This window comes from Eubalaena glacialis, chromosome 2 (assembly GCF_028564815.1).
Source record: "Eubalaena glacialis isolate mEubGla1 chromosome 2, mEubGla1.1.hap2.+ XY, whole genome shotgun sequence".
NCBI lineage: Eukaryota > Metazoa > Chordata > Mammalia > Artiodactyla > Balaenidae > Eubalaena > Eubalaena glacialis.
Window position 1 is genome coordinate 35,953,620 of NC_083717.1, and position 25,959 is coordinate 35,979,578.

General features: G+C 39.2%; 2 protein-coding genes across 2 annotated transcripts in view; one reads left to right on the forward strand and one right to left on the reverse strand.

The window, feature by feature from the left end:
• The window catches only part of ADAMTSL3 (ADAMTS like 3), a 374,428-nt gene that overhangs the window by 179,169 nt on the left and 169,300 nt on the right, over positions 1-25,959 (reverse strand). Inside the window, exons 8-9 of the mRNA XM_061179848.1 lie at positions 6,912-6,986; positions 687-844 (exon numbers count right to left, since the gene is read on the reverse strand). Coding sequence (XP_061035831.1) covers positions 687-844; positions 6,912-6,986 — 233 coding nt within the window. The remainder of the gene's footprint in view (positions 1-686; positions 845-6,911; positions 6,987-25,959) is intronic.
• Positions 9,784-10,638, forward strand: LOC133085745 (transmembrane emp24 domain-containing protein 2-like). Its single transcript, XM_061182936.1, has 2 exons — positions 9,784-9,805; positions 9,909-10,638. Exons 1-2 carry the CDS (start codon positions 9,784-9,786, stop codon positions 10,583-10,585), a joined length of 699 nt encoding a protein of 232 aa, XP_061038919.1. The 3' UTR covers positions 10,586-10,638.

Sequence of the window (25,959 nt, forward strand, 5' to 3'; positions counted from 1 at the left end):
ATCTTGAAGTTTCCAAAAAGGGATAGGACAAAATCATCCACTGAAATGCCCTTTTTTGCACATCTTAGGTATTTATAGTTTTATCAGAAGAATTTCAGATTGTGTCACCTTGGAAATATACTGGCCACTACATTTCATATCCTCTGAGTGAAGGAAGATGCCCCCGATGTACCCAAGAGAGGAAACACAGAGTCGTGGTTACAAGGGAAGAAGAATTCTTGTGAGGGGACCTCGTGACAGGTGTCCGGACAAGGGCTCATTATGAGACATTGCTGAGGAAGCAGGAAAGGGGGTTAAGGAAGGGGGCCTCTGTCTTCTCTGCTCCCCTTTGCAAGGACGGCAATAGCACAGTCGTGGTTTAAGACATGGGGCATTTAACCACTGACCATTTTCACCGAAATCCATCTGGAGGTTTAAAACCGAACACAGCAACTAGATGTTATACATGCAAGAACAATCATTCCCCTATAAAAGTGAAGCTTGTTTCTTAACTATTGGGGTTGGGGAACGGAAACTACTTTAGAGAGATGAACAGTTTTTAAGAACTGACTGTCAAGGTGAAAATATTAATGACACATGCCCTGTATAAAAAGTCACTGGCTGCCTACTAAACAAACGTGTTCTTTTTAAAATTCAAGATGTGCGGGGCCCCAGATGCATGACATTTATGAAGAGGCTCATCCTACCTTGAAGATGAAATCAGCCATCAGAGGTCCTGGAATCTTAAAGGCTTGCCTCTCGGAGCCCCTCTGAAATTCAACTGTTGTATTTTCTACAACAAAAGCTCCAGGGCTGTTAAAGCTGTGCTCTCCTTTGCTTCCTTGAAGTGTTTTTGATTCAATGACTAAAATTTAAAAATAAAGTTTCAATGAGAGAATATCTTAAAAGCATTTTATTCCAAAAGATATTTTACTACAAGTAATAGCATCTGATACCAACACAATATCAATACATCCACTCAGTTTACAAACATTGATTCAAATAGGTAGAATAAATATATAAGCTTCTTAGTTATCTATAGAAAGAAGCAAACAAGAGTGCTAGGTCCAGTTAGGTCTACTCAACTCTTTGGAGTCATTTCTATAATAAGGGGAAGAAGAAAACATCTCTTTCTTTATATTTTTTCATGATGTAGCTATTACTTAAAATAAAGCGATGTTACTCATTTTCTCACCCATTCAGATAGTAAGCCTAGACTTTTATTTAGACAAAACCACAATAAACTCTAAATTTGCTTAAATTTTTTTTTTATTTTGAAATAATTGTAGATTCACAGTAAGTTGCAAGAACAGTAAAGAGGTTGTGTGTACCTTTCATCCAGTTTTACCCAAAGGAATGGTTACATCTTACCCAACTATAATACAATATCAAAACCAAGAAATAGACATTGGTACAATGTGTGCATAGAGTCCTATGCCATTTTGTCACACGTGACCACAACCAAAATACAGAACTAGTCCATCACCACAAAGATCTCTCTCATGTGTCACCTCTTTATTCACATTAGCTTTTAAAGGAACAGTAGTGCTTTTAGATCTCTTACAGAACAATGCCGATGGTTTAACCAAAATACCACTTCTACCTTATTTCAGTGATTTCTTTCTTTCCCTTCTCTTTTTTTTTCTTTCATTTTGTAAATGTCACCATTCTTAGTGGACCTGGTCCACCTGCATTTCTGGCTCCAGATCTATTCCTAACTCACTGCCTTGGGTTTTCATTGCCTTATTTCTAAAACGAGGAGTCAGAGCAGACAATCTCCCAGGTCCTCTGCTCCTCAGAAACCTACACTTGACTCACTGGTATTCAATGGTTCTTTAACCATCTCGAACAAAGGACACAACAGAACCAGAACTCCATTCCGTCTCAAACTTAAAAAGCTGATAAAAACACAACAAAATGATCTGGCTTTTATGAGGCTGCAATCCACATGTGCTGTGCTTCGGTGGTGTTCCTTTGCCGATTTCTCTCTGCCACCGGAGCAGAGAGAATTCAAGCGCCCTGGGCAGATTGCATAACAGGCATTAGGAGACATCCCTGATTATCCCTGACAGGCAGGCTGGGAACTTTTCTGGGAAAATTCAAAGGCTGGACATGAGCTCCTTGATCTGCAGGAGTCATTAGCAGTCAAAGGATAATGCTGGGTACTCTCAGGCACACAAAACCCCTACCACTTTGGCCCTGATCTCCATGACCGCAGTAGATTTTTGGAAAGTGTGAGATTAAATTCATTTCCTAGTTCCAATGAAGATATAAAACAGTGTTAGAAAGTGAACTGTCAGTAAAAATGAGATGGGAAACTGGAGACAGTAAGAGGGATCCACCCTGGATGAATTAGCCCTCTAAAAGTAAAGGAGGAAAAATCATGAGCATTCAGGTAATATCAAAACACAAAATGAAGCTGGAAAAAATCCATCCACGCAAAGAAGAAGGCATGCAAAACACTGCTTCTAGACCGAGATTTAGCCTGAAGTGACTTGATTAAATTCAAATAGAGTGCAATGGATTCGATGGCTGTGATTGTTTTACCACTGCGCTAACCTTCTGGATCAAAGCTCTCAAAGTTTCATCTGGCTGCAGAGTTATGGCAGGGGGTGTCAGAATCTGGAAATGCGATCTGGGGGGAAGGGAAGACCAGTGTGACATCCATCTTTTAAACCTGTTAGCTTGGTTTTGATGTTTTGTTTTTTGACGTTGAGTCTATTCTATTACTTCAAAGGTGTCCAAGATCTTTAGTGGCAAGGATGTGAGAACACAGGAGCAAAACCAGTTTTCAAGTGCATGTGAATTATCCAAACCACTCTTCTCCAATTCTCATAAAATATCTTTATATCAATTATTTCAAAAGGCTTCCCACTCTCTGGGTCACAAACCCTGGCTGCATACATAGGAGGTCAAAAGCAGGTGCTCTGACCTCAACTGTGTAACTTGAGTCAGAAGTGGGTGGTCAATAAAGACAAGGGAAGTGATTTGATGAAGCCACCTTTTTATGGTTTATGAATGCAAACGATTCTGATAGTTTGGATTAACAAAGCCCCTGTGATGAATTCACAGTGAAGTGGAGGTCAGTGTTGCTCTTTAAAAGTTGTCATTTTTATCGGTGGTAAACTTGCTTCTCCTTAGTGCCTGTGCCTCTTAAATTGGCAGAAAAGGAGTTTTTGAAAATCAACAATTCAGATGATGTGTTGACTTATGGATACGTTTTTAAAGTTTTTATTAGTGTCTAGCACCCCATGTGTGTACTGCAGCCCTGTGTTGTAATGTGCAATTCACAGCTCTTGAGAGCTGCACACACAGCCCTTCAATTCTCTGAGCTTCCACAGACCCTCTGCGGTTTCTATAGCAAGACAGACAGTGCTGGGTGGAGACCCCAGGAAATCTATAAACAGCCCCACCACTGTGAAAGGCAGAGGGTAAGAGCCTCCTTTCCTGCTACCCACTGCTGCCTTTTTTCTCCTCTTCAGGCTTAAAATGATGGAAGTGGCAAAGAGCCAAGGAAGAGATGATCTGTATCCTCAAATAGATAAAAGAGAAACATCGTATGATATCGCTTATATGTGGAATCTAAAAAAGAAATGATACAAACAAGCTTTGGCATTTATTAGCTGGCTCAACAAAGAAATATATTGGAAATCCCCTCATCTTTGTTGCTTAATCTGAAAAATGAAGTTAGTGTTGTTGTGAGAATAAATAAAATCACATACAAAAAAAAATAGGATCAGAAATCAAGACCCTCTTAAATCCCCAAACCTTTACAACTCAAGTCTACCATGGTACCTTTAAATATTTTGATCCACACTTGTTATTTTTAAAAGAAATGACTAGAAAAATGGTGAATGCTGCTAACTGCTTCTAGTTGAAGGGCTTTCCCTGAGAAGTATCCGTCCAGGCTTCTTTCAAAAGAGACAGGGTCATGCTAATCATCCCAAGAGGTCTCCTTAAATTCTAAGAAGGCCACAAAAGTATTGTTAGGTAAACATGTAATGAGCATTTAGCACAGCTGACTTGGTTATAAATACATCAAACTTATGCTTCGAGTTGTATATTATAGTGTATGCATACTTTATTCAGTATTCATTTCCTTTGATTAGTCATTATGTTCAGGGTTCATGTTTATATTAATACATCTCTACATATGGTCATCAGACCGCACTTAGAGGACCAAAAAAATCCCAATTCTTACAATTGATAATGGAGGTTTTCAGTTTATGGCATCTTGGCTTCTCGAGTTTATTGCTAGTCAAAACACATTTAATGCTGACGTTTTGCTACAATAAAATCTCTTTTGCAGGAACCCTCTTATTGTTTCCATTTTTGAAATTTTAAGGAAATCTGGAGCTGTGTGCTTGATATAATGCTGAAGCCAAGCTTGCAAAAGGACTAGAAATTCAGTATTTAAACACCTCTAGGCGATATGCAAGATGGACATTCTGTAATTAAATTCCATTCCACAGCAAAGAGACTAACAGTACGCTACTGGGTGTTCTCAGTTCTTAACGATGCAGCCTTTTGGAGGGTGGCAGTTAATATGGATCTTAAAAAGAACGATTTATTACTGCAAAGTGAGTTTAATTTCAGGAATATATCTTTGAATAAAAAATTAAGAAAACAACTTGTGTAAATCAAGAAAATAAAGCCGCTTCTATATTTAGGTGTTCAGAAATGGTAACTAAATCCTTTGTAAATGAAGCCAGTTCATTCTATTCACTGGCAGAGAAGCGTAACTTTCAGAAACACTTCTAGAGCCAATTTTGAGATTGTTCAGAAGGAGATATATTCCAAGCAACAGATCTGTCACCTTTGGAGAAAAGGGAATATATTTGAGCTCTGTTCTTGGAACCATGCCAGTCTTGAGTATAAAGTTATGTTTAATATGCCAGAACATATATGTATGTAAATGAATATTCTACCTCAAAGTATACATCTTTACCTAACCTGTTTACTGTGTACTTATTCTGTTTTTAGAGCTTATAAAACTCTTTTTAGAGCTGAATGTTAAAGAATTGTCTGTAGTATCACGAGAAAATCAGGCCCAGTCACTGCAATTTTTTTTATTTTTTAAAACATCTTTTTGATATGCCATAAAATTCACCCATTTAAAATGTAGTTTCATGGCTTCAGCATATTCACAGAATTGGGAAACCATAACCACAATCTAAGTTTAGAACATTTTTGCCACCCCCCAAAGAAACCCCATATCCGTTAACAACCCCAGACCTGCCACCAACCCAACTCACCCCAGCCCTAGGCAACCACCAATCTACTTTCTGTCTCCTTAGATTTGCTTTACTCTGGACACTTTATATAAAGACAATCATAAAATATGTGGCCTTTTGTGACTGGCTTCTTTCACTTAGCATAATGTTTTCAAGGATCATGTCTATTGTAGCATGTGTCAGTACTTCATTCTTTGTTAGAGACAAATAATATTCCACATATGCCCATTTTATTTATCCATTCATCAGTTAACGGACATCTGGGCTGTTTTCACGTTATGGCTATTATGAATTATGCTGCTATGAATGTTCAGCACTTCACAGTTTTGAATCCAGGATGCTATTTTACAATGTGATCACTCAAATGATTCACAAAATTTGGATCTAAACGATTTTCACCTGTTCTCAAACATCAAGTTTGCATTTACAAGGATGAAGATTTACTCTCATCAAGAGCTGTGGGCCTTAAGCCATTTTAAAAAGAAGCCTAAAAAATGTTTTGATGCTTCATTGTAGAGAAAGCCTTGAGTGAACTGACCATTATATGGTTATAAACATTTCAATATTTTAGTTAAATACATCAGTCACATTCTTTTAGTCATAATTCATATAATAAAGTAAGGGTTGAAAAAGACTTTCCAATAATTGTTCACCCTCATTGCCCTAAAGATATTCTCTTGCTTCCCTAATTTAGGTCATAATTTACTAAAGAATTTCTTTCTTTTTCCAAGATTTTAATCTATACCCTTGGTGACCTTAAACATTTTGATATAAACTTTTCTCAAAGGACATTTCTGGTTAGACTATTGGTACTACAGCCAAAATATACAAACACATATAACACACATGGACAAACACATTTAAAAGCTACCAAAAATGCTTGTGTCCCTGAGAAATTTTTACGATTTGAAAATCTAAGATGGTGGCTCAGAAAAAAAATGGCAAAATATGTCACATTTTAATCTAGTAGACCTTGATTTGTGTGGCTTTAAAAGTTACAAATAGTGTTTTGTACTTTTTACAGAAAGATAGAGCTGAACACAGTAAGCTTCTTCAAGGCCAGGGGCTCAGTCTTGGCAAAAACTCATTTTCCTGGGAAAAAGACTAAGAAAGTCCTGCCTATGGCCATAGGAAACCTTGGGAGAGAAGCAGACAAACTTTGGTATTTCTAGTTCCTTTGGGTCCTAAGAGACCAGAAAAGCTAAGACAGAAAGATGCCATGTGACTTTGGCCAAAGAAACAATACAATTTCAATCCTCTATTGTTTCAGACTCTTAGTATTCTGGGAAACCAGTGTTTACTTTCAGTGCCCCCTAGACCTGAGGTTGTGGTATGCTGGCAACAGAGAGTGTACTTGTCAGCTATATTCACTGATACAGCTCTGTGTTTTAAATTTCGTTTTGTTATTTTTTATCCCAAACTGCTAAGATCTCCAGAAGACTCTAGACTCCTAGTTTACTCTCCACATAAAAAATAGTTTATTTCACATATAACTTGATTTCCTCTCCCATGAGGAGATTAATTTCCCACTAGGGCATGAGAACTAAAAAATTCAGGGTCATAGATCATTCCCTAGTGATACAGACTATTTCAGACTGGTAGAAGTTCATCTACCTACCCGTTAACACAAAGAAATATATATTTTGGCTAAATAATTTTTCAGGAAAGAAAAACATGTTAAGATTAAATTCTACTTACAGAGATGTGCAGGTCCTTTCACTGTAATTCTCACACTTCGACTTCCCAAAGGAACAGCAATTACATTTTCTTCCCCTAAGAAAGAACACAAGACAAATGTAATAAAACTTGTGCACTAAAGGGCCATCAAAATAAGCAACTCAAAACTGGGAGCATCTGTAAAGTGTTCTTAACTATATTTCATTTCCATCTTCAGTCAAGAAATCTTTGGAAAGCAGCTACTGTGTATGAGGCATATTAATACTAATCACATAATTTCATTTAAATACACTTTTTAAAAACATTAAAGAAAAGTTTAAATAAATGCACTGGTCTACTTGAGTGAGTCCACAAACTAGGGCCCTCAGGTCATACCCATTCATCTGAGGCTGCTTTTGCCCTACAAAGGCAGAGGTGAGTATTTGTAACAAAGACAATATGGCTCACAAAGCCTAATATATTTACTATCTGGTCCTGCACCAAAAAATTTCGATAATACCTGGCCTAGACAATTACCTAGTGGAAATCCTGGTCCCTGTAGACTTTTTTTTCATGCCGTTACACATTTTGAAATTAATTTTCATTGCCACATAATAATCTAAGGGCATATGAAATTCTATCCCCCAGTCCCCTATTTGATCATTAAGTGTATTATTAAATGATATTAGTATATTATCAACAATATGAATTATTTCAAGCAGATGTTGTGTTTTGTTTGTTTAACTTACAGAGAACAATTTGTTTTGAGAGCCTCTGGGGTGAAATTGTTGGATCAAAGGATGTCACTATGTTTGTTGACTTGTTCATAAGTTTTATTAAATAAAAATACCTCTTTATTATTGAAAATTAGAAAATGCAAAAAAGCATACCAGACAAAATGAAACTATTTCCAGAGATCATCACTTCTAACACTTTGAGAAATATCCTTTCTGGATTTTCTGTTTGTTTTTAACATACATACATAAAAAAAAAAGCAATGAACACTATTTAAATACCCACCATTTGGGGAGGGGTTAAATAAACAATGGTATATCCATACTAAGGAATACTCTACAACTGATAAAAGTAATGATAAGAAGCCACATTTTTTTTTAACATCTTTATTGGAGTACAATTGCTTTACAACGGTGTGTTAGTTTCTGCTTTATAACAGAGTGAATCAGCTATACATATACATATATCCCCATATCTCCTCCCTCTTGCTTCTCCCTCCCATCCTCCCTATCCCACCCCTCTAGGTGGTCGCAAAGCACCGAGCTGATCTCCCTGTGCTATGCGGCTGCTTCCCGCTAGCTATTTTACATTTGGCAGTGTATATATGTCCATGCCATCCTCTCACTTCATCCCAGCTTACCCTTCCCCCTCCCCATGTCCTCAAGTCCATTCTCTACATCTGCGTGTTTATTCCTGTCTTGCCCCTAGGTTCTTCAGAACCATTTTTTTTTTTTTTTTTTTAGATTCCATATATATGTGCTAGCATACGGTATTTGTTTTTCTCTTTCTGACTTATTTCACTCTGTATGACAGACTCTAGGTCCATCCACCTCACTACAAATAACTCAATTTTGTTTCTTTTTATGGCTGAGTAATATTCCATTGTACATATGTGCCACATCTTCTTTATCCATTCATCTGTCGATGGACACTTAGGTTGCTTCCATGTCCTGACTATTGTAAACAGAGCTGCAGTGAACATTGTGGTGCATGACTCTTTTTGAATTATGGTTTTCTCAGGGTGTATGCCCAGTAGTAGGATTGCTGGGTCATGTGGTAGTTCTATTTTTAGTTTTTTAAGGAACCTCAATACTGTTCTCCATAGTGGCTGTATCAATTTACATTCCTACCAACAGTGCAAGAGGGTTCCCTTTTCTCCACACCCACTCCAGCATTTATTGTTTGCAGATTTTTTTGATGATGGCCATTCTGACTGGTGGAAGCCACATTACTTGATGTGGAAAGACTGCCAACATATATATTGATTAATGAAAAAAGAAAGTTAAAAAACAATTATATGGACAATGATTTCTTGAATATGACTTCAAAAGCATAGGCAACAAATGAAAAAAATAAATAAATTGGACTACATCAAAATTAAACTTTTGCATATCAAAGGGTACTATCAATACAGTGAAAAGGCAACACATGGAATGGGAGAAAATATTTGTAAATCACATATCAGATATGTTCTGGTTAATATCCAGAACATATAAAGAATGCCTACAACTCAAAAACAATGACAACAAAAAGGAACCCGATTTAAAAATGGGCAAAGGACTTGAATAGACTTTTTTCCAAAGAGGATATACAAATGCCAATAAGCACATAAAAACATGCTCAACATCACTAATCATTAGGGAAATGCAAATCAAAACCACAAGGAGATACCACTTCACACTCATTAGGCTGGCCATTATTAAAAAAATAAGATAAAGTAACAAGTGTTGGTCAGGATGTGAAGAAATTGGAACCCTTGTGAACAGCTGACAGAAATACAAAATAATGGTTCAACCACCATGGAAAACAGTTCCTCAAAATATTAAATATAAAAGTACAATATGATTCAGCAATTCCACCTCTGGGTATATCCAAAAGAACTGAAAGCAGGGAGTCAGACAGATATTTGTACACCCATATTCACAGCAGCTTTATTCACAACAGCCAAAGGTGGAAGCAACCCAAGCGTCCATCCACAGATGAGTGGAAATCTATCACGTGGTAAATATACACAAGGGAATATTATTCAGCCTTAAAAAGTAAGGCAATTCTGACACATGCTATGTAACATAGATGAACCACAAAGACATTATGCTAAGTGAAATAAGTCACAAAAGGATAAATACTGTACGATTCCATTTATATGAGGTATGTCAAGTTCATAGAGACAGAAAGTAGAATGGTTTTTGCCAGGGGATTCGGTAAGACAGATTACCACAACCTATCTCCAGAACGTTTTGCATTTTGCAAAACTGAAAGCCTGAGCCCACTAAACAATAAGTGTCGGAGGGGGCAGCAGCTGAGACGACAGCGGTGGCGGCAGCGACGGCGGCTCTGGAGGCCGCAGTCCCAGTCCTGGCTTCTGCCCCAGCCCCACAGTGGTGACGCTCGCTGAGCTGCTGGCGCTCCGGGCCGCCCTCCTGGCCACGGCCTCGGGCTACTTCGTCAGCATCGACGGGCATGCCGAGGAGTGCTTCCTTGAGCGGGTCACCTCGGGCACCAAGATGGGCCTCATCTTCGAGGTGGCTGAGGGCGGCTTCCTGGACGTCGACGTGGAGATTACAGGGCCTGATAATAAAGGAATTTATAAAGGAGACCGGGAGTCCAGTGGGAAATACACATTTGCTGCTTACATGGATGGAACACATAAGTTTTGTTTTAGCAATAGGATGTCCACCATGACTCCAAAGATAGTGATGTTCACCATTGATATTGGGGAGGCCCCCAAACAAGACATGGAAAGAGAAGCTCACCAGAACAAGCTAGAAGAAATGATTAATGAGCTCGCAGTGGCGATGACAGCTGTAAAGCATGAACAGGAATACATGGAAGTTCGGGAGAGAATACACAGAGCAGTCAATGACAACACAAACAGCAGAGTGGTCCTTTGGCCCTTCTTTGAGGCTCTTGTTCTAGTTGCCATGACACTGGGACAGATCTACTACCTGAAGAGATTTTTTGAAGTCCGGAGGGTTGTTTAAAAAGCCTTTTGCTGATGATCCCAAACTCATAACTCACTGTTTACCAAACATCTTGGTCATAATAATGTCATTAGTTTCTATGTTTTTATTTTCTAAACTGTACATTCACAGCTTCTGTTTCTTTGTGATTAACAGATATTGGGGGAAAACACTTCTTTAGGAAAGTTATAGTGAAATTTGACATGTGATTGGCATGATTTCATATTTGAATTCTTCCTCCATTATACAGGTCCTTCCAGAACTCAAACACTGTAAGTGGAATATAGGTGCATAGTCCTTATTATATCTTCTTTCCTTTTGTTTTCATAATAAAATGCAGTTTGTTCAGGATAGTACTTTACTGATAGCACTTTACTAAAATGACTGCATTCTTGGGATCCCTTATCCTGCAGTTCAAGTCATTAAAGATTCATTTTGTTGAGTCCTTATGAGAAACAACAATCTGAACCCTGACATTTTCTGTCCAGCCTAATGGCAGAGCTCTGTGACTTAGAGGATGCTACCAGGTTGGTACTTTTATACTTTGTCTATCTTGTTTTTGCTTTAAAGATAAGACTTAAACCAACAACCTTTTTCCCCTTTAAAGTTTTACTTTGAACCTTAGAACTCAATCACCTCCACTTAAAATTGTTGACACAAGCAGCTAATAACCATTCTTTGGTTTCTGCCTAACCTTGTAAGAAGTCTCTATTAAAGCCAATTCTCTGGGTGTTGCAGTGAACGGTGGTTCTTTTTCTTTCTATGCTGGCTCATCCACTTTCTCTACTCTTGGCACGGAGGAGGTACGCATTCACATAATTGGAAAAATCTGGATTTCTGATGCCAAAGGGTTAAAAGCCTCTTGGATTTCTTTGCAGTGATATACAGCCACTATTTTATTTTTGATCAGTGGCATTTTGGCCACTGTTTAATTAGGGTACTGAACATTACTGTCAGTACTAGGGTGTTTGTTTCTGTTTTTCTTGGGTCTTTCTTTTTTGGCACATGTGAATTTTGTTTTGTATAAAACAAAATGACTTTCTCTTGGCCTCTGATGATGGGTTTAAAATTAAAGGAGCATCTAGTTTTGGTGTGGGGATGATCCAGGATTATGTTGTGACTGATGTATATTAGCTACTTGTACATTATTTTTGGATCTTTGCAAGGGGAAAACTACAAGTAACCAGTTTTATATAATTAATTTAAATTTGTTACAGGTTTTCATGTTCAGGATAAACAATTTTTCAACCTTGGGTGAAAATACTTGCAACAGTTTAAGGTGACTGTGTTTTACCTTAGGACAACTGTTGCATGCCAATTTGTGTGCATGTGTGTGTGAAAACACTTCAAAATTGAGTTAAAAGATGTAAATTTAAAATTGGTTGTGTATCTAATCTGCCCCAGGTCCAGTAAATAAACAATACTTTAAAAAAAAAAAAAGTCTCCATTCTCTTTCACCAAACCATTGACAGTGGTTACCTCTGAGGAAAGAAAAGAGTTCTAGGAGTGCGTGAAGGGAAACATAGTTCTACACGTTTTGAGTTTTCTATAATGAAAATGTACTGATGAGTTACTTTTAAAATACCATTTAAAAAAGCTAAAAACACTGTTTACAAAAGAAAAAGAGAGAAAGAAGAAAATAAAGAACCAGGGCCCAAATGTTTTGCTGGATGAGTTCCGCAAAACCTTAAGCAAACAAGTAAGTTGCAGATATAGGAAGAATGAAAGTTTCCCAGTGGTGATACACAGCTAAAATAACTCAGATACCCAAACCAAACACAGAGATCACATAAATAAATATGTGAACTAAATCTTAATTATGACTGTGGATGTAAAAATAATAAATAAAATAACACAAATAAATTCCAGAACTCTATCACAAGAATGATACATCATGACTAAATAGAGCATATTATAAAAATGAATGACTGAGTCAACATTAGGAAAATTATTAATATAATTGATTATATTAACAGATCAAATGAGTTAAACATTATGATCATTTTAATGAATAAAAAAGGTAGCTAACACTAATAAGAACCTGCTATATAAAAAAATAAATAAAATTCTAAAATTCAAAAAAAAAAAAAAAGTAGCTAACAAAATTCAGCATGCATTACAATGATTCCTTTCAAAGCCAGAGATAGAAAAAAACACCCTCAATTTAATAAAGAATCAGAAGCCATGAGCAGACTTAATGGTGAAACATTAGAATTATTTCCACCATAGTCAGGAACAAAACAAAGATTATCATCATCATTTTTCCCCCCACATTCTTATCCTTGTCAATGTAATTAGAAAATAAATAACTTAGAGGAATATATATTGGAAATAAAAAAATTTAAAAACCTTATTTGTAAATGATATAACTACTTTAAAATTCAAGAAGAAAAAAACTACTGTAGACCAATATCCCTAATGAATATATTGTAGATGCAACAAGTCTCAACAAAATACTGGCACACCAAATTCAGCAGCACTTTAAAATGATCATACACCATGATCAAGTGGGCTTTACCCCTGGGGTGCAAGGATGGTTCGACATATACAAATCAACAAATATGATACATCACATTAACAGAATAAAAGAAAAAAATCATATTATCGTCTCAATAGACACAGAGAAAGCATTTGACAAAATTCAATCATGATTAAAAACTCTTAACAAATTAGGCATAGAAGGAACATATCTCAAAATAACAAAGGGCATATATATTTGTTACATATGACAAATCCACAGCTAACATCATACTCAATGTGTTTTTTGTTTTTTCTGTATTTTCCAAATTTTATACAATAAAAAATGCACTGATTTTTTTCTATAATGTTATTTTTTTAATTATTCAGGAAATTTTCCAGTGGCTTCAGATTTTAAGATGGCATCTACAATAACAGAGGGTGACAAGGATCTCCAAGTAGAGTGAGAATGACTACAGTTCTTAGTAAGCTGAGGCTGACCAAAATGCTAAGGCCAGTAACCAAACACATGTACTTCACTGTGTCATTATTTAAGGTAGAAGAGTCAATAATATTATGTTGATGAATAACACAGAGTACAGACAACTTTTTAACTTTTTATTTGCTCTGACTTCTGTCAAGAAATACCTCTATTTAAAAATGATAAAAATAAAGAAACCATAAAATAAACTTTAAATAGGCCCAAAAATGTGAAGTCTTCATTTTTCTCTCTTCTGTACTTTCAAAGTTCTCTGTAATGAAAAGGGCCTGGAAGCAATGATTCCCCAGGAATAATAAGTATTGCCTATATCCTGGGCTCTAAATACCATTCCCCACTGAAAAGAACCAAGGCTCCATGAAAATACAGGCAATTCTAGGTCTGGAGAAGGAAAAAAATTCAAAGAGAGCCTAAAACACCTTGTTGTTTTAGAACGCAAGGCAGTGTTTAAAATCCAACGGAATTATGTCAAAAGGAGTCACCTTGAACTGCCCCCATTGGCCACATTTTGGACTATGTGAGGCCCCAAATGAATACTGTCTATAATATTATAAAACATTGAATAAATAAAAATCCCTGAATACAGAGTGAGAAATGAAAAAAGTGACTGGGGAGCTTCTTTACAGAAGAATGTCTGCAAGTAAATGTAGAGGTAATGATAGAATTAGAAAATTACCATTTGCAACCAAACCCCAGTGTAAGTACTATTTCAAGCCAGGAGTAACAATAGATGCTAAACCTATCATGTGAGAAATTGTTGCAAAACAGAATATTTAACACCTTAAGATAACATCCTGCAGGTTTCTTACAAGGAAACATGGATCTACATAACAGAGTGATCTGTATGTCCCCACCTTAGACAAGTGATCAAACATAGCATTACTAATGTTGGGAAGGCTGACATCACACAGATGTTCAATCCAGTTCTAATCAAGCCCTGGACCTCACGGCTCAGTTTATAGGAAATACTTGAGGGAGATCAACAAATTGAATGGTAATCAGACAAACCCAGAATATGGGAAATGCTATAAGACAACTGGGATGAATGCTTTAAAAAGTCAATATTATGAAAAAATAAATGGTCTAAATAAAAGAGACATCTATGTAACAAAAAATTGTTTTGAAAATAATAAATTAGAAAGCTTTCTTGAGCTGAAGAAATCCTGTTTGGGTAGATCAACCGGGCTAAGCACTCTTTTAGAAAATCTTTGTGAACTAGGCTCTAGTGTCTTTGAGAAGCATTTATCCTGTGTAAGTGTGTGCATGTATGTGTGTATGTGTGTGTGTGTACGTGTGTGTGTGTTCCAACTACCATCCATTGACAATTACACACTTAAGTGAAACCTCTTAGACTAGAACCCCTGGCACTTTATTTTAGCCAGATGGTTCAAACTCGGGGGAAATGTGTGTAGAGAGCAATGAACCCCCAGTCGCCTACAGTACTAACTTGTGGGGAAATGCACATAGCAGGGCAGCTGGGCAAGGCTACGATGGAGCAACCTGTAAGAGTCCCCACGTAAGGCTTTAATGTCATTAGGACTTCCCTCGTGGTCCAGTGGTTAAGACTTTGTGCTTCCAATGCAGGGGGAGCGGGTTCAGTCCCTGGTTGGGAAACTAAGATCCCACATGCTGCGGTGTAGCCAAAAAAAAAAAAAAAGTAGGAAAAGGATTCAACGTCCTTAGATTATGGAAAAGTAATCTATGCTGTCCAGTTTTAAATGCCTTCTCCTCCTAAACTGCAATTCCCTTTTGTTTCTGTAACTCTCCTACAGAACAGTTTGATACATCTGACGTCCCTGTGGTACTTTTACAGGGCAGTGCCTCCCAGGATCACCTGGAGAACTTATTAAAACACAGATTCCTGCTCCTCCCACAGAAATCCTGACCCAGAAGTTTAGGGTGGGGCCCAAGAATTTGCCCATCCAGCAGCCTCCATACGATGCTGCTACGGAGCATCTGTGAGCTATGTTTCCAATAGCACTGACCCAGGGTGAGGGAAAACTCCAGGTCTTTAGGACAGGAAGCAGGGATGGTTCCGTAGTCACAAACTTTTCAGCATTTCTTTACCGTTCTGCAGGAAATGGCACAATTCTAGATCTGACCAGAAATAAAGTGAGAACCCTTGTGAGGTAGACAATTTTAAGGAGGGAGGGTTCAGCTGTACCAAATGTTCTACCGATGAGGGCTTAAAGTGCTGATGGATGAAGCAGTAAAAAGCTTGTTAATGGGCTTTGTAAAGGCAGTTTCAACTGGGTAGTAAGCACAGGAGGCTGTGGTTTGAAGAATAAATGATGACAAAAAAGTAGAAACAGGAAATGTAAACAGTTTTTCCAAACTTGTCAATAAAGGTAGGTGAAAGATTAGGGTGGTAGCTGGAGATATGGAGTTTAAAAGATGTATATATACACACACATACTAATATACGTATACATATATACACACACACATATTTTGTAAATTATACTTCTACTTAAGATGGAAGACATCTGGTCACATTTAACCCTGATGGGAAAAGGAGACAAGAGAGGATAAAGAAGAGAGAGGGGATGATGGGTGGGATGAGATCCCTGAGGAAGTAGAGGGGGCTGGAATCCAGGACACAGATGGAGGGATTAATTAGCCTTGGAAAGGAAGACAGACACTTGTGCCTCTGCAATGGGAGGGAGCAAAGAATGGATGGGTGCAGCTGCAGGGCGAGGTCTCTTCTGATGGTTTCTGTTTTATTGAGGATTTTTTTTTTTTTTTTACAATCTTCTTTGGAGTTTAGCATAGAATCAGTTTTTGTAAATGGTCCATAAATGCTTGAAAAGACATTACATTCCATCAAAATTCAATGCTCAGTAATACCTGTTAATGTAATATTACTAATTCTGCTGTGCAGCTCCTACTGACTGAAGTGTGTTCAAGTCTTTCACAGCAGTTTTATTTGCTTCAATTTCTTCTTACAGACCTATAAGGCTTTATTTTCTTTATACATTTTGATGTAATGGTATTCACAAATTTTTAAGACTGTTTTTTGATTATTGGTGGATATAAAATACTCCTCTGATTTTTTTTTTTTTTTTTGCCTGAGATTCTACTAGTTCTGATATAAATACTGCTATCATGCTTTCCTTGTCTCCCCTGTTACAATGGGACACTTTTAAGCCCCAGACAAATGGCCTCCAGGTTAATTCCCGCTCAGTCTGGAGCTAGACCCAGATCTCATAGGAGCAAGCTGCTTCTTGTGTTTCAGGACAGGTTAAGTATAGACCACTTAAAACCTCTTCTCACAAGTTTGCATATGAGGCCACCAATCAGGTCTGATTCTGAGGCTGCTTTAAAATATTATACTTTCTAATGGTGTAGAATCCAATGGTTGAGAACATACCAGATGGAGGAAGGCTTCTTCTCTACCCCATCCTACGATGTTCATAACAGCAAGTCCACGTCTGGGAATACCCAGATTTGGTGGTGGTGTTGGGAACTGGTTCCTGGGGAACACTTTCATTATTTGGAACTATTTCAAAATTTTTTCATTGAAATTTGGGGTAAGAGATCCTTGATACTGCTACTCACTGTGCCATCTTCCAGGGCTTCTTCTTATCACATTTTAAATGTCATTTGCATTATTTTTACTCTACAAACTACTGGGAGAGGCAATATGGAATCGTGGTTAAGATCACAGACACTGGAGCCAGACAACGTGGGTTGGAATACCAGCTCCGCCACTTACAATGGCTGTATGACTTTGGGCAAGTTCCTACCTTCCCTGTGTCTCAGTTACATCTGTAGAATGAGGATAATAAGAATACTTGTTTCAAGGGGTTGTTGAGAGGATTTAATAACATAATACAGGCAAAGGGCTTAGAAGAGAACTTAACCACCAGTAGGACTGGGTAAGCAAAAGTTATTAAAACCACGCTGAGCACATACTATGCCCCCAGGCACAATCCTAGGTAACCTGAGATAAATGCCTCCTTTGTTCTAGTAAAAACCCATTCCTACAATTAAGAAAACTGAAGTTTTGCAAGTTTAAGTGACTTGCCCAAGATCACAGACTTCCTAATTAGTAGGGCTGGGGTCAGAACCAAAAACTGCACTCAACTTTTCTACTGTTGAGACCAAGTTATAACTGTATAAACCCAAACTCTCCCATCACAAGTATATTCTTTACAGACTTTGATTTTATGGGTTTCACTTATTTGATTTTGCAATCACTGGGCTGACCCAAGGATCTACAAAGTTTGCTTCCACTAACTTCCCTCCCACACATAAACGCTCAAGTCCAGCTGTTCCATCATATTTTTTCTATGTCTCATTTCCTGTCGCAGAATCACAGTTTTGCTAAGTAGCAAGATGTACAGGAAATAAATTGTCTACACAATATTAACTAATCAATAAACATCAGTTTCAGCCCAGAAGGACTGTAATTTATACCAGATCACTTATTTTCACTATAAAGTCAAACTAGAACTACACCAACCTAAATACACACATTTCGTGGTAACACAAGAAAAGAGATGGACTCTTTTATTACTCTCACTTCAACAACCTCATTCCCACTTTTCCATTCCTGGTTTTTGTTTTTTTGATTTTTTAAATCTGGTTGGGTATTTCGCCGAACAAAACTTTTGGTCAAGCATATTTCCTGTTACTTTCTTGACCCTGCATTTATCTTCTTCGGCTTTTTTAGGCTCAAACACACACACACACCCTCCAATCTCCTTTCCATTCCCAAAAAACAAAGGAGTTATTTTTTAAAAAAGGAAGAAAAGTACCTGAATAAATGCTAATGCTAATAATAACCCTATGGAAAAAATGGAAAAATAATACTTATTTTCCTTTAAAGCAAGATAATGGGTGTGAAAGCATTCATTTTGTAAACTGAAAAACATATAAACACAAAAATGGTGTTTATTAATGCTCTTACACCCCATAACCACTTGGCATCATTTAACCTAAAACGACATTGTGTAGAACAGGGGCTGACAACTTTCCAAACTAGGGTAGCCAAGTTTGATTTGAGTCTATCGGTCCCTCTGTGAGTGTGGTGGGGGACTGAGGGGGGCGAAAGAAGGGAAAGCCAGTGTGTGGCTACACGGATTCTGAAGCCGGAGGACTGTCCACATACTGCCTTTTGACACAGAGGTGGGAAAAATGAGACGTGCCATGGAACGAAGATGGGCAAAGTAAAAATCAGAAATTAACAACCATCTTTTCAAAAGTAGAGAAGGGACACAGCAGGGATTTGACTCGGTGAGAGCAACCGGCTGCACGCTGAAAACTGATTCCCATACCTACACCCGCCCTGTGATGACATCCCTACTCCTGCCCTGAGCTGCTCATGTGCTACATCATGGATGTCTCTTATTGCTGAATCCGCAAATGAGTGTCCTTAGCTATTAGCCCTGTTGTCTATGTAGAAACAACCTGGAGGTATATCTCTTTAAGGGCTTAAAATGCCTTTACCCCAAAAGAGCACGGTAACAGGCAGAGTGCCTAACAGTGTATGCTTTGGTGCTCCTTTCCAGGACTAGCTTTGAATAACACGCGGTAGAGGGGGCTATGTTACATACAGCATCTAACAACATCTTTCTGTCCAGATGTTCCCCAGCATCCTAGTGTAACAGTTCTTTTCTGCCCTTCATACTGCATCTAAGAAATCAAGAGCCTGGTGAGGACTAAATGGTCATTTGCCTTCTGACTCTGTAATGGGATGTAGAGGTTCAGAATATGTCACCCCAAAATATGCCACTTTGGCATACTGATTATTTTGAATTAAAGGTACTTGAGAAACAGCCAGTGCAAGAAGGACACTCTTACCCTCCACTGGAGGAAAGCAGGAGATAAATCTCAGGGGAAGGTACCCTCCCTGTACCAGGGTGGGTAGAAGGCATCCTTATCACCAAAGGATAATTTGGGGAATTTGGGGCCAAGAAGGCTGTGTAAACAAATATAAATATGTAAAATCTCCTGCGCTCTTTAAGAAGACAAGCCATCTCTGTGGAACCTTTTCATTAAAGCTTTGGAAAATTCTTCATATGAGGTCCTAGGACTTACTTCTCTAACCTCCATTTAATCCCAAGATCTCTGTGTTTGAAAATAAGGAATAAATTACAAATATATTTAATAGACTTTCAGAAATAAAAGATGTTTTAGAAATCATCTATGCTAACAGTCTCAGGACGCAGATGAAAAAGCCAAAGTTCTTGTGATCTTGCCTAAGATCACAGATAGTGGCCAAGCAGAGGTTATTACCCTAGTCTTTGGCTTCCAGTCCAGTTCTGTTGCACAATATTATTTAGTCTCACTGAAAACATAATAGGAAGCAGAGTTGTCTCCAGCAAAGAGCCTGTATTCATTCGTGCAACAGTTACTGAGCTCCTGTGACGTGCTCAGTACTATACAAGCACTATACAAGCATTTATTTCACCAATAAAATGGTGAAAATCATAGACATGGTGTCTGCTTTTGCAATGCCTGACTAGTAGGAGAGACCAATTAAACAAATAAATACAATTGTCCCTTGAACAACACGGGGGTTAAGGGCACTGAACCTCCACGCAGTTGAAAATCCGCGTATAATTTATAGTCGGCTCTCTGTACCCGTGTTTCCTCTGTATCCAAGGCTCCGCATCTGGGGATTCACCCAACTGAGAATCATATAGTACTGTAGTCTTTACTACTGAAAAAAATCCACATATAAGTGGATCTGCGCCGTTCAAACCCATGTTATTTAAGAGATAACGGTAAATGAAATAATTACTTCTTGCAATAAAGGCTAAGAAGGAAATAGAAAAGAGAAGGGCTGACTTTAGGTAGATTGGTCAAAGAAAACCTCTCTGAGGAGGTGACACTTGAGCTCAAGGTTGAAAAAGAGGTAGCCCAGTTAAGAGCTGGGAGAAGCATGTTCCAGGCTCAGGGATTGGTCGATGCAAAAGCCATGGAGGAAAAGGGCACCTGGCATTCTAAAATCATCCAGAAAGTCAGTATGACTGGAGACTAGTGAATGAGGGGCAAAATGGTACACATGACATAACATAAGAGCCAGATCCACAAGACTTTGAAAGTCATGGAAAGGGGTATGGATTTTATTATAAATGTAAAAATAAAGGCAATTCACAAAAGAGGTATTAAGCTGGGGAGTTCCTGGTCAGTCTGGCTACTCTGTGAAAATCAGCCTCCATAACACTCTTTCTCAACAGCACCTGCATGTCATTTTCCTCTTGGTTTTTTTCATGCAGAGGACATAGAAGAAGCATAAAAACATGGGAAAGAGCAAGGCAAGGGCGAAAGCCCAGGGCTCTAGATTTTCAGTCTTGGGATCTTCTTCCATGTCATGCTCTCTCTCGTGAATTAAATGGGGGAACATCCCATTAAAAAGAACAGGGTCTGGGACTTCCCTGGTGGTCCAGTGGTTAAGACTCTGCACTTCCATGCAGGCGGTGCGGGTTCGATCCCTGGTCGGGGAGCTAAGATCCCACAAGTTGTGCGGCGCGGCCAAGAAATTTTTTAAAAAAGTAAAAAAGTCAAAAATAAATAAAATGAACAGGGTCTTTGGTTTGAATATTCTTTCGCCACACACAGTTCTAGCATAAGAGTTTTATCCATCAGAATCTTGCCCAAGAAAGATGAATAAGGAGGCAGAAAAAAATGAAATAAGAAGGCAGGAGGAAGGGAAACCAATCTGTTTAGCATGTCAGCAAGCCGATACAGTCTTCTTTGTTATGGAATAAGTTAAATGTACAGATTATCTTTGGAAATGACAGTCAAAGGAGAAATGAAGAGTGTATGAAGAGAAAACCTTGTGAGAATTACCCTGTGAGGCAGCCCCACAGTCCGCCTAGCCCAGGATGCTGTATCTGTCAGGAGTACCCAGGGATGCTTTGTAAGAAGGTATGGTTATCTTCACAATGTCCAAAGTTAAGCGTAATGCTGGTGTTCCAGCTCAGCCTTAGGCAGCACTGTATCAATAGGCTTAGTTGCCACCAGGGAAAAATGTACAGTTGACCCTTGAACAACACGGGGGTTAGGAGCGACAACCCCTCCGGTCAAAAATCCGATTATAGGGACTTCCCTGGCGGTCCACTGGTTAAGACCCCGTGCTCTCAATGCAGGGGACACAGGTTCAATCCCTGGTTGGGGAACTAAGATCCTGCATGCCACACAGCGCGGCCAAAAAAAAAAAAAATCTGAGTATAACTTACAGTTGGCCCTCCTTATACCCAGTTCCTCATATCTGTTCGCAGTTCCAAGTGGGTGGGTCCAACCCACCACAGATCATTTAGTCGTGTAGTATTTACTGCTGAAGAAAATCCAAAACCGTGCAGTTCAAACCCGTGTTGTTCAAGGGTCAACTACATAAACAGCTCAGACCAGACAAGCTGAGCTTATTTATTTATTTGTCTCATGGGTGCGTGCCCTTGTGTGGACAAGACCAAAATAATGGGCAAACCTGGAAAAACAAGTGAGTCCCTAAGTACCAAATCAAGATGCTCCAAATAGGGGTGTTGCTGTTTTTAGCGTTTTCCCTCTTTAAAAACTGAGTGGCGGGCTTCCCTGGTGGCGCAGTGGTTGAGAGTCTGCCTGCTAATGCAGGGGACGCGGGTTCGAGCCCTGGTCTGGGAAGATCCCACATGCCGCGGAGCAACTAGGCCCGTAAGCCACAACTACTGAGCCTGCGCGTCTGGAGCCTGTGCTCCGCAACAAGAGAGGCCACGATAGTGAGAGGCCCGCGCACCGCGATGAAGAGTGGCCCCTGCTTGCCACAACTAGAGAGAGCCCTCGCACAGAAACGAAGACCCAACACAGCCAAAAATAAATAAATTAATTAATTAATTAAAAAAAAAAAAAAAAACCGCAAATGAGTTTAAAAAAAAAAAAAACTGAGTGGCTTCCAGTTCCCTGTTCCAACAGCCAAAGTTATTGATGCCAGTTGTTAGTTCAGTCTCTCTCCTTCTGCCTGTGAACAGGAAATATGCATGCTGTATGTGGATTAATTTCTGATATTTCTCATAGCAAAGCTTTTGGCTCCAGGCTCTTACACCTTGAATCTGCCTCCCTGCAGGATGGAAACGAGGGCCCCTGAGCAACCTTGTGCTCTTTCTCCAGAGCAGGGCTGTGCCAATAGCATCTCCCGGCCATGGCCTCCTTCAGTGTTAAGTCCCGGGGAAGATGGGAATGACTGCTTGGCAAGGTGAGGACGGAGGAGCCTGGTGGACCCCACAGGTCTGCTGATGCACACTTAGGGATTGACGTGGCTTCGTTTCCCACATTTCTTTCACACAAAGCACGATTATAGGGAAGTGCTTCCATATGGCCCGTGGAAAACCCCAGCCAAAAACAGCTTCAGCTGGCCAGATTCAGAGCAGCAACAGACATGAAGGGGCCGTAAGGAAAAGCGAGGGTGAGAAGCACCGAGTTTTCATGCAGGCAGGCATCTTTGCTAACTTTAGCCTCAGCCCCAGTACAGGCATGTAGAGCCTGAAGACTCGCCAGCAGCCGGCGGGATGCCCCCAGCTCTCACCGCATAGCTCTCCTCACTGCATTCAGAGATCTGTCTGTGAGCTCCAGCTGCCCTTCCTTTGCAGAAATTAATCAAAAATATTAGATTTTTAGGGGCCCTTCTCCTGGATTGTCCTGAACTGGCATCAGGGGTCTGAGACCCCTTCAAAAAAATCAGAATGGCAAATTTGGGGCTTATGGGGACACATGCATTTTTCTGGAGAGAAAATGCATAATTATCAATAGATTCTCGAAAGGATCTATAATCCCAAAGCTGAAATTCAATGAGAGAGAGAGAGAGAGAGAGGATATGAAGTACCTTATCAAGAGTGAGGAACGATGCAGTCAAGCAGGTAAGCCCCTTTCAGCCAGCACAGCCCCCATCCCATCCCCTCCCACCCCAGGGCCTCCTCCACATACTTCTCCAAAAAGACTGGTTACTTGACCCAATTTGACTCAGCTTCTACTCTGGTTCAATTAGAATTTTCTCAATTTCTAATCTCTCTCAGACCCTGACAAGATGACATCTTTTCTGATGAGATTTCCACACTTTTTAAAGCCAACAGTAACTGTAGGCACTTCCCCAAGACCTGAGCTGGTGATGATTTTCCCCCGTTAGTCCTCTCATCCCAAAGCTGTCCTAGTTAACTCTTCACAGCCCTGCCTGGCTCTTCACTGTCTTCCTCTGGATCTTATTCTTTCCTCTATCTTTGGTTTCTCCTACAATTCACTGTGTTTTGACACCTTTGACAAGACTTTCCTCCACACCCATCAGTAGCTCTCTCAAAAACAATGCCCCAGTGGACCAAGTGTTGATTTCGAAATCTGTTTACATTTAATGTTATGTTAGAAGTGTGACATCCTTTGGTACCCACATGAGCAATATTTCTAATAAAAATATTGCTAGTGTTTACTGAGCTCTCTCTAGGTGCCAGACACTATTTGGAATGCTCGGCATGACTGACTTATTTAATCCTGACAATAACTCCACAAAGGCGGTACAACCGCTGTTCCCAGTTTAAAATGAGAAAGTCAAGATACACAGAAAAGTTCAAAAACTTGCTCTGTTTACAGAGCTAGTAAACAACAGGCCCAGGATTTAAACCCAGGCAGTCTGGCCCCAGACTCCAATTTCTTAACCATATTCCTTAACTTCTCTATTCCTTAGTTTTCTCACCTGTAAAATGGGTTGGACAATGTCAAAACCACAATGTAAGGGGGCTGGTGGAATTAAACGTTATGCCTGAAGAGAATGTTTGGAATTATAAAGCATTAGATCAATATTACTAATAACAGAATGGATGGAATGTGATATACTTGGTTTCCCAGCTCCTTAGAAGCCAGTGTGTCATATGCCACAGTTCTGGTCAGCAAGGCAAAACTCCCTGGGGAAGACTTCCCTTCCTGACTAAAGGGCACAGTATTAAAAGAATGCCTTTTGCACCACCTTCTTCTTTATCATCTGCTGTGTGGATGTGTTGTCTGAGTATTTAATAGTGACTTAAGCAACCCCAGATGAAAGCCATACTCTAAGCTGCTGAAGGAGAGATAGGAGCCTGGTTCCTCAAAAACATAGTAAATCAGCTTCCCCAAACTTGACTGCCAGCTCCAGACTTCTTGTTAGAAGAGATATGTAAACTCCTGTATCTCTAAGTTGGGTCTTCTGTGAATTGCCATAGAATGCATCTCTCACTGGTACCCCACCACTCAAAGCCAGCTCCTTCAGGAAGCCCATGGATCTCATGGTTTCCAATCTCACCTAGGCCCCCTTGCAGCTACTCCTCTACTTCATTACTGTCTTTCTTTTTTTTGGCTGCGCTGCGTGGCGTGTGGGATCTTAGTTCACCGGCCAGGGATTGAACCCGGGCCCCAGCAGTGAGAGCAAGGAGTCTCGCTGGGAATTCCCCTCCTTACTGTCTTTGATGAGTTCCTTATCCTCCTTTCCTTGATGGGAGCACTCTCGAGTCCCTGATAGCCCTCACTCTTCTCTTTTTTTATTGAAATATAGTTGATTTACAATACTGTGTTAGTTTCAAGTATACAGCATCTTGATTCAGTATTTTTGCAGGTTATAGTCCATTACAGGTTATTACAAGATATTGGGTATAATTCCCTGTGCTATACAGTATATCCTTGTTGCTTATCTATTTTATATGTAGTAGTTTGTATCTGTTAACCCCAAACTCCTAATTTGTCCCCCCCGCCCTTTGGTCACCACAGGTTTGTTTTCTACATCTGTGAATTTGTTTTATTTCTTTAATTTATTTTTTATATTTTTTATTTATTTTTTATTTATATTTTAGGGAGCCTGAAATCTTTTTATAATTCCTTGGTACCATAGTATTAGCTCACAAAACACCCACTCGTGCTTATTGTCTGCAACAGACAATTTATATGATAGTATTTTTTGCAATGAAAGAATATTAAACCTGTTTCTCAAGTCACTAAGCACCCTCCTGCTACAACTACTCCCAAAGCTTGCACAGATATTTTGTTGTACTTAAAATTTTGTTTTTTCTACTGTTAATCCCTTTGCCAATGTTTTATCCTAAAGAAGAAGGAAGTGATGTAGAGATCATAGCTTCCAATGAAGAAAAGGATGGCTGGAGAATAGGGTCATCTGCCTCATCTTCTTTATCCTTCAGCCAGTGTTAACTGTGTCAGACACTTTTTCATATATAGTCCAATTTGATCCTCACAATGACCCGAAGAGCTGAGCATAATTATTATCCCCATTTGTGAATCTGTTTTAGAGCCCTCACTCTAAGCAGCTGACTCTGCCTCCTAATGAACAGAGTTAAAAAAAAAAAGACAAAACACTGTATTGCAACACAGTTAATTTCTCAAGGGTGCCTGTAGTTATCCAGTTCTTGACATGGTGTGGGTGTGTACCCCTCCTTTATTCCTGGGAAAATCCTTCCCTTGATACATTTTCTCACCTTCTGTTCACTCC